Source organism: Cornus florida, unplaced genomic scaffold, assembly GCF_030987335.1.
Source record: "Cornus florida cultivar Cherokee Brave unplaced genomic scaffold, ASM3098733v1 CherokeeBrave_3.0.0_Hap2_Chr01, whole genome shotgun sequence".
NCBI lineage: Eukaryota > Viridiplantae > Streptophyta > Magnoliopsida > Cornales > Cornaceae > Cornus > Cornus florida.
The window spans coordinates 89,338,146-89,349,939 of NW_026775571.1; the positions used below are offsets into that span (position 1 = coordinate 89,338,146).

At 35.0% G+C, this 11,794-nt stretch overlaps 1 protein-coding gene across 1 annotated transcript; it reads right to left on the reverse strand.

Annotated features, from left to right (window-relative positions):
• Window positions 1-5,150: 5,150 nt before the first annotated feature.
• Window positions 5,151-11,516, reverse strand: LOC132305590 (monothiol glutaredoxin-S17). The gene is made up of 3 exons (XM_059803204.1): window positions 11,251-11,516; window positions 7,279-7,353; window positions 5,151-6,595 (listed from the first exon to the last, which is right to left on the reverse strand). The coding sequence occupies exons 1-3, from the start codon at window positions 11,419-11,421 to the stop codon at window positions 5,363-5,365; spliced, it is 1,479 nt and encodes a 492-aa protein (XP_059659187.1). The 5' UTR covers window positions 11,422-11,516; the 3' UTR covers window positions 5,151-5,362.
• Between the last annotated feature and the right edge of the window lie 278 nt (window positions 11,517-11,794).

Here is an 11,794-nt window from a genome sequence, read left to right on the forward strand (position 1 = left end):
TTCTTAATCAAATGTATATCTATGCAACTGGATTATGTGATTCTAGATTATGATTCTAGATGAGGATGTTAATGCTCTAGTGATGATGAATGATGATGTTGATAAGTGTTGATGAGGATGTTAATTACTTCTGTTATATATGTTGATGCACTCAAATTAAGTTTGTTGTTTGAAAGCACATAGAATTGAAAGAAATTTAGAGTTGAAGACATACCATTGAGCATAGTATCTAATTCTTAGAATTGAAGGAAATTTAGAGTTTAAGACATACTGTTGAGCATAGTGTCTAATTCTTTTAGTTGCAAGAATCTTTGGTCAATTCACACACGATTTTTCAGTTATTGAAATTCTGAAACAATGGTGTGTAATATGATTCATCTACTTGGGCTCTCTTCTTTTTCACATCTCTAAACCCTAATTTTATTTCTAAAAAAGAAAAAAGAAGACTGTGCAATTTTAATTTAACTTTATTAGTTTGAACATTCATAGAGGAAATGTTGAAACAAAAACAGCAAAGACATAGAAGTGAAAGAGAGAGTCCACCAATAAGAATTACCCAACTTAGGACAAAATAAGCTCTCTGAGCTGTTACCTGTGAGTCTTGACTAATATTGGCATGGGAGACTTCTATAGATATAGACTTCTAAAGAGAAAGATATATGGAGAGAGATTGGGGGCACAAAAGTGTATGACAACTGTGAACCAACGATAGGGTTGTGAGCTTTTGGCTTGTTTAATGCATCGGATCTCGGAAGTGTACAACAATGAAATGGAAAGTTCTGAGTTGGCTTGTTTCATGCATTGGATCTCGGAAGTATACAACAATGAAATGGAAAGCTATGATGCACTCAAAGTTACAGACAGAGACAATAATTAATATTATATATTTATAACTTACTTTACTAATCTAATATGATACTAACGTATAACATACATACATATATTTATATATATGTTTGTAACTTTATACTTTGACTTAAATATATTTTGATTTAGCCCACCCTATTAAGAAATCCTGAATCCGCCTTTGGTTAGGTTTCATTTCGTCAATTCCTTTATGTTTCAGCCTTGCAAAAATTTTGATTTCTCATAGGATGCCAGCAGAGTCCTAAAAGCAACACCCCTTGTCGACATCGTTTATGAATCGTCTTTGAGCCTACAACTTTTGTTCTTAAATAAGGTCGTAGGGGGATGTGAATGCCCCCAACTCTCTTTGTTAATCTTCATTACTTTGATCCTGAAGACCAACGTAATAGGATCGAAATCCTATGATGGTATCCCCTTGTTTTTTTTGGAAGGTAAAGAGTATAAAGAATTTTGACTTGTAAATGATATGTTTCATTATACACTTTACCATATGACCCAGCCCTGTAGAGCTTTTTCCCGGGGAACCATTTTAACTATTTTATGTTCCCAAACACTAGGCATAATTTCTATGTTGTTTAGAAGTATTAGAAAAAATCATCAAACTATTTTATGTTTCCAAACACTAAGCATAAGCCAAATGTAAGTATTAGATTCTGTTTCTTTTTTATGCCGAAGCAAAAGCTCTGTTCTCATATTCACAAAAGTTTAATCATTGATTGTAAGGTCCTGAACATATATTATGGATGTTTTTGACCAAAACCACTATGAGTAAGTCAAAATTTTATATATATATTTTATAAGTTAAAATAAGATAAGGAAAAAATATAGCTACTCTAAATTGGGAGGAAGTTCTAGATTATTCACTTTTTTTTGTTTGGAATATTGTTTCTTTCCAGATTGCTGTTGGGCAGTGCAGGGAGCAAAACTAACCGAAGCGACCTACAACATCCGCTACCAAAGGCGCAAAGCCTTTGCAGATAGATAGAGAGGTGTTGAGCTTTCAAGAGCCCATGGACCAAATGTATTCGGTTCATTCTCTCATACCAGACAAAGAAAAATACTTATAGCTCTGGACGGAAATGATTATGGTCATGTCGTGTGGACTTTGTTGTACGCAATAGATTATGGATTGTACGGGGCACAGGACTATCCTTTCCTACATAAGAAGGGCCGGGAAAAATTGATCTATGATAGTGAGATTTTATGTATTACAATTATATTTAAAATTAAAAATTTTAAGTTATTATATGCTTATGTATTTATATATCTACTATAACAGGTTTCAAAATTTGCCATAAATGATTACGGTCAGGTAGTAGGCCACTGATAAGGGCATCCTACAGAAACTGAAGGAAGGCCCATTAGCATCCCCTCTCTGAGTCACAAAGTTATTTCAAGAATACAATGGTGTAAGTGATTTTTTATCAAGGTTAAGACTCTGATTGATTTGTTTTGAGCATCTAACGTCTAGGAAAAATGAGAAAAATGTGTCTTTTTCCCTCAGTGTTGTGGGGCTACCCGTTAGTAATGTGGTTTGGCGCCTCTTGGACTATTTGGGTATTTGGCAAAGTTCCACATTCTACTTTAGTGTTACCATAGATTCATGTAGATTCAAAAACTAATATTTAAAGAGATACTTTGCATTGCAAGACGACTCTTCACTTTATTTATAGAATCAGTTCACATTCTATTTATAGGTCAGGAATGCCTACTATGATACTATCTATACACAAGTTTAGAATACGGGTTTGATACACAAGTCTATGCAAAAGAATATCCAAGAAATCTATAGAAAGTTGGATAAATATAGAAAATTATGTGCAATAAAATTTTAGGATGTCGTGTGATGCGAGGCCCCCACCGCAAGGTCCGCAACCATCCATTCAGTCACTCTCATTAGTAGAGTGAATTAAAATTTTTGCTGATTAAATGGTCAAATATTATCATGATACATCATTCATCATTCATCATTCATGTGGTGGTAATTTATGTGGTTTATTGCTTCCTAAATGCCACATTTAGTTACCTCCTAGTGTTAGGTTCAAGGGCGGTCAAGCCCACCCAAAAAATGAAAAATTTACTATACTAATTTTGACCCAGCCCCCCCTCCTGGGCCCTGTAGAGCTTTTTCCCGGGAACCATTTTAACTATTTTATGTTCCCAAACACTAGGCATAATTCCTATGTTGTTCAAAAGTATAGAAAAAATGATCAAACTATTTTATGTTTCCAAACACTAAGCATAAGCCAAATGTCATTATTAGATTCTGGTTCTCTTTTATGCCGAAGCAAAAGCTCTATAACGTTCTCGTTTTCACAAAAGTTTGATCATTGATTGTAAGATTATGGATGTTTTTGAATATGTATCAGAGGTGGTTTACACCCCTATGAGTAAGTCAAAACTCTTCATATTCTTTTTTCTTTTTTTTTTTATGTTTTATTATAAGTTAAAATAAGATGAGGAAAAAATATAGCTACTTTAAATTGGGAGGAAGTTCTATTAGATTATTTCAATTTTTTGTTGTTTGGAATATTGTTTTTCCAAATTAGCGAGCAAAACTAACCGAAGCGACCTACAACATCAGCTACCAAAGACGCTTTGCAGATAGAGAGGTTGATCTTCCAAGAGCCCATGGACCAATTGTATTCGGTTTATTCTCTCATACCCAGACAAAGAAAAATACTTATAGCTCCGTACGGAAATGATTATGGTCGTGTCGTGTGGACTTTGTTGTACGCAATAGATTATGGATTGTACAGGACACAGGACTATCCTTAACTACATAAGAAGGGCCTGGAAAAATTGATCTATAATGTGATTTGTACACTACTCGGGTATTTGGAAAGATACACATGCTATTTTGGTTTAAAATCATTTATAACTTTCTCATTGAACTATTTGGGTATTTGGCAAAGGTCCACATACTACTTTCGTGTTATCATAGATTCATGTAGATTCAAGAACTAATATTTAAGTAAGACGACTCTTCACTTTATTTAAAGCTCCATACACAAGTTTAGAATATGGGTTTGATACACAAGTCTATGCAAAAGAATATCTAAAAAATCTATGGAAAGTAAAATATATGTAGAAAATTATGTGCAAGAAAATTTTAGGAAGTCTTATCCGTGTGATGCGTGGCCCCCACCGCAAGGTCCGCAATCATTCATTCAGTCAGTCTCGTTAGTAAAGTGAATTATCAGAAAATTTTGTTGATTAAATGGTCAAATATTGTCATGATAATGAGGTGCTAATTTATGGTTTATTGCTTTGTAAATGTGACATTTAGTTACCTCCTACTGTTAGGTTTCCTTTCCTCAGTTCCTTTAAATTTCAGCTTTGCAAAAATTTTGATTTCTCATAAGGTGCCAGTGGAATCCTAAAAGCAACTTTCTTTGTCGACATCAGGATGGTATCTGATCGTATTTGAGCCTTCAACTTTCGATCTTGAATAAGGTCGTAGTGGGATGTGAATTCCTCCAACTGTCCCTGTTAATCATCATTACTTTGATCTTGAAGACCAATGTAATAGGATCGAAATCTTATGATGTTATCCCCCTTTTTTTTTATTTGGAAGGTAAAGAGTAAAGAATTTTGACTTGTACATGATCTTTGACTTAAAGATGCTGAGAAGTGAGAGCTTATTAAAATTTCATGAAATAAAAGCTATTTTTGGGGACAAATTCAAGAGCTGAAAGTGAGAGCATGGAACCCATTACCCAATTCATTTCAATTTAACAAAAAGCTAGAGACAAATATTTCGATGTTGTACTTGGAACTCATAATTCAGTGAGAGCGGATGTTAAAGAAGGCTTCTTAGCCTAATATTAACATCATTGAACTCTGGAGTGTCTACAATTACCCAAGATACTTCGACAAATTGCATCTTTCACCCTTCATTCCACCAAAATGTCGAATTAAGCAATTTGAGATGCTTCCCCCCAAAAAACAATACCAACCTTGTAGCAAATTCTAAAATTTTAACTTTGTGACCCCTATTCAAGATGCCAGAAGCACTTCTTCTAGCAACATGAAACAGTAGCCATCATTATACAACCACTGATAAGGATGAAAGTAAACATTCAGAGACAAGTGAATTAGTTCAGCATTAGTCTATAAATGTAGACTGTTCATACCGGTCCTAAATAGTCAATTGTCCAAGAAAAGTACGAGCCATGAACATAGTTAGACCTTCACAGGGATGATCCTTCTTTTAGATTTGAGGAAACAAGATGGCAAACAGTTACTAAAAAATATAGCCTACAACGTATCACAACAGCTAATTAGAGTTTGAAGCCATGTATTATATCTTAGGTTTAGGAAATGGCGTATCACAACAAACAATTAGAGTTTGAAGCCATGTATTATATCTGAAGTCTAGGAAATGGCAACAAACATTGAGGGGAATATAACAAGCAAAATAATAATGTTGCTAAACACACTTCAGTAGTGAAAACCAGAATCGATGTTTGTCTCATTTTAAGTGATAATATAACTATTCAGATAGGGTTGATTTCAGCTCACCATTGTCTCGCAGCTCCATCACAATATCACAACCTCCTATCAACTCGCCTTTGTAATAAAGCTGTGGAAAGGTTGGCCAGTTTGATAAGGTCTTTAGCCCCAGCCTCACTTCCTCATCCGTTAGAATATCAAAAGACCCAAATTTTACACCCTCTTCCCTTAGGGCATTCACAACCTTGGAGCTAAATCCACATCTTGGAGCATCTGGGATACCCTTCATAAAGAGCATAACAGATGAAGAGGAAATCAATTTCTTCAAGCGGTCCTCAAGACTCATCTCCTGAGTGATCCCTCTCTCAGTTAAAATCTTCGTAAGCTCTCCACTCTTCTGCATCTCCAACACAATGTCTGATCCACCAATAAGTTCACCCTTTATATATAATTGGGGGTAACTAGACCAGTTTGAGAAAACTTTGAGCGCTTGACGGACTTCTTCATCAGAAAGAATGTCAAAACTCTCAAAATCTACTTTTTCTTGATGAAGAATATCGACTACCTTTCGGCTGAAACCGCATTTAGGTTCATCTGGTTTTCCCTTCATAAACAGCATAACTGGGCCTGAGTTGATCAGGCTTTCTAGGCGAGATGTCAGGGTTGCACTCAAGCCAGTGGCTTCAGAGATTCCACCCTTTCCACTACCAGGTTCAGTCACTTTCACCTCACTAGAATCAAATATTTCAATACCATGATCTCTGAAAACTTCTTTTAGTTCACCACTCTCATGCATAGCAATTGCTATGTCAGACCCACCAAGAAGTTCTCCCTTGCAGTAAAGCTGAGGAAAAGTTGGCCAGTTGGAAAACTTCTTCAACCCCTCGCGAACTTCATTGTCTGTCAGAATATCAAAGCTTCCAAATTTGACCTTTTCTTCCTTCATAATTGCAACAACTTTTTGGCTAAAACCACACTTAGGCTCCTCAGGATTTCCTTTCATGAAAAGCATGACTGGGTGAGAATTAACAAGCTGTTGGAGTCGCTTTTGCAGTCCATCGCCAAGGTTAAACGACAATTGGTTTTCCACTTGAGATGTGCCATTTTCCTTGGAAAACTCCTTGATCGTCTCAAGAATAGTGGGTCCAGCAGCCATACCTAGGCTGGCAGGAGCTGCTGGTTCCCCTGGGTTGATCGGTCCAGCAACTTCAGCAACTTTGTGAGCCAAACTAGATGGGTCTGCACCCTCCAATGTATCGGCAGTTTTACCATCCTAAGACAGAAAAAAAAGTATAGTTGCTGACTTGGGAGAATTACAGAGGGAAAAGTGAAAGTAATTACCTCTATAAAATGAGCAAGTTAAAAAATAAAGTATGAAATACTTATAATTTATACCATCAGTGATATAGACTGTATTGCATTTTGCAAAAGAGTTACGTGCCAAAGAAAAAATATTTGCAGTTTGTTAGTTTTCATCTCAACTCAACTAAACCTTTTCCCAACTAGATTGTTGGTTAGTTCCACACTTCTCTTTGGGAAAAATAAAAGGCGGCAAATTCCAGCACGTCATAAAACTACAAAATATGAACTAAGGAGTTTAATATAAAAACTTAAAAGCTTCTTTCTTGCCTTTGGAAAGCAAAAACATTGCAACATCCAAGTAAGCACCTAATGCTGCTTGCAAGGCACTACTGCATCAGCAGCAGCAGCAGCATCTCTGGGAATAAATCCAATAAAAAAATTGGAATGTCATCCAAAAGAATTTTTTTAGTAAAAATAAATTAAAAATAAAATAATTGCATCCTAAATTCCTAATATACTTATTGTATTGATTGAAAATAGTTAGAACCAAATCTTTTGCTACCTACAATAATTTGAGCAAACTAAAAATAACAAGTAACAAATCAGTATTTACAAAACAAATAAAATAATGGAATATTTTGCTTTTAAACTCACCTTCAAGAATACAAAATAAGGCACAGCAGAAACTGAATAAGCCTCAGAAATCTCTGGTTGTTCTTCAGCTTCTACCTACAATATTTTGAGCAAACTAAAAGGTAAAACAAGAATAGAATTATGAGGTAAGAAAACAACCACGACCATCCCCATATAATAAGAAGTGAGCAGATCACTGATTTATACTTAAAAAATAAATCTATAACCACGGTAAACAAATTCCAACATGAGATCCACAAAAAGAAGACATGCAACACACAAGACAATCATTAACCATCCACATATTCTTTTCTTTTTATTTTCACTTGTTTTTACTTTTGATTTTTGCATGATACACCTAGGAGAACGATGTTTCACATTTAACATCAAGAAGCCCCAGCTACAGAAATGTGAAGCACAATGAACTGCATACAACAATTAGTCAAATAGAGCAATGCAAAATATGACCTTAAACCCCAATTTAAACTAAACTAGACACTAGTACTAGTTAGAACCAAATGTTATAGGTACATGATGGCAAAAAATGCAAATGCTTCCTCAATTATTGATGTGGTGGGAAATTCCACGCCCAACTTCGCAAGGGGAAATTGATATTAGTTTAGTCACCCACCAACCTGTAGGATTTTAAACAAGAGCTCTTAAAATTTCATCCCTCAAATTCGCACGATAACTCAGAGCAAAAAAATCATTTTACTTACGAATGCAAACAGAAACTGTACATCAATTTCGGCCAACATTTGTCCATTAAATTGATAAAGCTTCTCCTAGGTTAATTCTCGTCTACCCATATCAATTTCTATAGCATCCACAATAGATGATGACCTCGATGCACACCATCTAGAGAAACCAGCAATTGTGCAGCTACAAGATGATAGTAGCAACATAGACTCATGGAACTGCAGCATAGACCACATTTCGGCCAACCCCTCAAAGCTAAGGAAGAAAGAAAGAAAAACAAAAATTCAAAGCTGTAATAGCAACTTCTTTTTTCTTCTTTGTTCTCTTAAACTTCTAACAAACTTGAAATATATTTAATCAATCCTCACCTCTAAGAGTATTTAACCTGCAATTTAAGGCATTCTATGTCATGCAAATCTTTAAAAAGAGCGCAATACCACCACCTTCTCATTTCCCTTGCAACAATACAATTTCTCCATCAAAGGACTCCAAACTCCCAGTCCCGTTTGAAAGGAAAAAATTTCAACTTGTCCTTATCACAATCATGATGGTGCTAATATTATTAGGTGCTATAGGTCGATAATATAAAAAGCAATCAACACAAACAACATAAAACTCCATACACACTGTCCTCCTTAAGAACTCCGTATTGAAACGATACCCTTGTTATGCTTTGAGTAACATGAAAATGTTCATGTGAAAGAAGGTTGGGTCAGATTGCCTTAGCTACAAGAACAAATTTCTTCTCGTACTAGCAAAGAATCAATATTGGGCATTCAATTTCTCAACTTCTAGGCAACTCTCTATCCAGCTTCATCTTTTTAGCCATTTTCTCCTCTATTTATGCTAATTTAACTAGAGGCAAAGTAACCAGTCCATTAAATGGTTTGCCTCTCTTTCATATACTAAAAACAACTCTTATTCATGTCATTGTAGTCACTTTTGGCTGGAGCAATGACCATCCACTGTCTGCCTTTGTCTATCAAAATAGAATTTGGAGTTCTTAAACAAAAGAATTCAATATGTTTTGTATTTCCAAAATCTAAATTAGTCTGCAATAGTTTTAGCAACAACATAAACAAACTGCTATACCAAAATTTTCCAAGGCCGCAGTTCCTTAGTACTCAAATGAAACAAAAGTATGCTACCTGAAATTAAAGTTATGGACTCTGTTCTACCGTTGTGCATATGTAGATATATTGTACATATATTTGACAAAATTTTACGTTGGTTGTCAAACCACCTAATGCAACTCTCCTTTATCCCGGGCTTGGGACCGGTTGTGTAAAGGACACAAGCAGATACATAGACATATCATGCATATTAAAAAATAAAATAAAAATAAAATCTTTGAGGATATACTCTATTAGCATTTGTATTAGATGGGATGTGGTAGGTAAAGAAGAAAAAAATAAGATGAAGATTTTTTTTTTTTTTTTTGTTTAGAGATGGGATATCCTCTATCTAATACCAAATTGTAGTTTTTTTTTCTTCTTCTTCCATTATCATGTGTAGAGGATCAAGAAGTCTGGACATAGTTCTGCGTATCATCCATGTGGCAAAAGGGTTTTCATTTATTAGAAGTAGGATATCCTTACAGACTATCAAATTGGAGCTCTTTTTTTCCCCTTCAATTGTCATATGTAAAGCATATGTAGCTTTAATTATCATATGTAAAGTGTTCAAATACAGTTACGCATATTGGCCAAGTCCTAACGAACTTGACCAGACATTTAACTCACCGATATATCTATCAGTGTGCAAGGTTGAGAAATTTTTATAACTTTGATAACCAACTCTCTTACGTACGCCAAATACAGTCCCGTATCCGTTACACATCTATCGGACACATGTTTCATGATCATACCCACGTATTCCCATGTTGTTGACACAGCTACACTAGGAGAGACAAAAGAGTCCATGCAACATAGATTGGCAAAAAGATGCACTTACAAAGTATTTTTTTCAACAGAACTCTTTAACTCTTTGGCTATAGAAACTTGTGGCAGAAGTCCAGACTAAACGATTGTTGCACGATGTCATCATGTATTGACTCAATGTGACTGGAAAAGCAGTGCACCATGGGTGCACATATGGACGGGACGGGAGAAGGGTTTCCTTACAATATTTTACCGTATTGGAGATAGAAAATGGATGGACCAAGAACCTTATATGAAATTCTTTATATATATATATATATGTAGTGTTTAAGAAGTCAGTTTTGTTGGGTTGATTAAAACGCCTCCAATTTGACACTGACTGCCCTATTATAAAATTACATCCATTAATTTGATCTCTCATATAGTAAGTCAAGACTTAACATTGATATAACAAGACACGTTTAGAACTTACCAAACCATTTATATAGCATAGGCTATTCAATTCCAATATTTACTCTCTGCAAGGAACATTAACAATTACCCTAATTCCATTAGATTTATCCAAAAGAATAAATACAACCACAAACACATAACTTTTTTACAATGCAAAACACATCTTACAAAAGTTACAAACCGGGAGTTTTAATTTCGAAATAATGGAATTATAGGTTTTGGGCGACAAAACATATGGTCACACGTGTAATGACCTGACCTCAACTTCACCAATTAAACCTGATTCCTCCCCTCCAATGCTTCTTCCATCTCTTGCCAAAAAGAATAAAATAAAATAATAACAATAAAGGTCCAAGCTCTTTAACTTGAGACAAAGAATTTTAACAAGTGATTATTTGAAAGGAACATATGACCCTCCATAAACTCCACAATAGCGGGGAGCCTCGTGCACTTGGCTAACCCTATTATTTGAAAGGAACAAGTTGCAAAGTTATGTTGAAGCAACTGGTTTAAGCTTTGGTGAGTGATGAGAAAGGGAGCAAATGAATTTCGCTCTGATGCAAGATCAATATACCATCCTCCACCTCCCCTTTAATTTGGATCTTCTCTAGCTAATTGCCCATAAGGAGGCCCCAACAAAGACTAATCAAGCAACGTATATATATTCCCATTGTGTCGGTCATTCTATTAGTCTTATTCATATTTTCTCAATTCATACCCAACACAAAATCAATTTATTGGGTATTTCCACAAGTTTGCCAGAATTAAAAAAATAAAAAATAAAATAAAATCCCACTAATTATCAGTCCAATCACAGAAAGAAACATCATATAAAATCGTAACAAACAAAAACACCAATAGGACAACAAGGGATAACTAAAGTGAAAATAGAAATAAAAGACACAATCCATAAAATACCTCTACAACAATATGTACACACATAAATATAGAGAGAAAATACCCTGAGGAAGTGAGCGTGAGGGAAATCAGTGGAGAGGTGAGAGAATAATTGGTCCATCTGTTTGGAAGCATCGCACCAAGATGCCCAGAAGTGAAGGATCACCGGTGAACCCTTCCCAATCAGGCTATCAAGCTCACCCTTTGAATGCAAATCTTTTACAGAACCACCCATTTCTTCTCGAGCAGCACCAGCGAGAGTAGGGAATATATAGAGAGAGAGAAAAAGAGATTGTTGGTTTGTGAGACAGAAGCCTACTGTGTTTTTTATACTCTTGGTCGCAAAACCTAAAAAGGCAACAGTTTTTGCGTCAACCAATGAAACCATCAATCACTGACCGTCCATTTCTTTTTATTCCTTAGTATCTCTGCTTTATAGACCGTCCATTCTTTTATTCCTTAGTATCTCTACGATATAAACAAAAAAATAATTAAAAATCTCAAACAGAAAAAAATAATAATAATAAAAAAATAAAATGAAATTCTTTAGTACCATTAATATTTATTATGTGATTGTTTATATTTATATACTACTCTTATTCTAATAA

Bases quoted from the DNA above. Each gene is read 5' to 3' on its own strand.
- LOC132305590 (XM_059803204.1), bottom strand. From the start codon at position 11,421: ATGGGTGGTTCTGTAAAAGATTTGCATTCAAAGGGTGAGCTTGATAGC. The intron at 7,354-11,250 runs GTATTTTCTCTC...AAAATATTGTAG, and splicing joins CTCACGCTCACTTCCTCAGG to GTAGAAGCTGAAGAACAACC. The intron at 6,596-7,278 runs GTGAGTTTAAAA...TTTCTGTCTTAG, and splicing joins CTTATTTTGTATTCTTGAAG to GATGGTAAAACTGCCGATAC.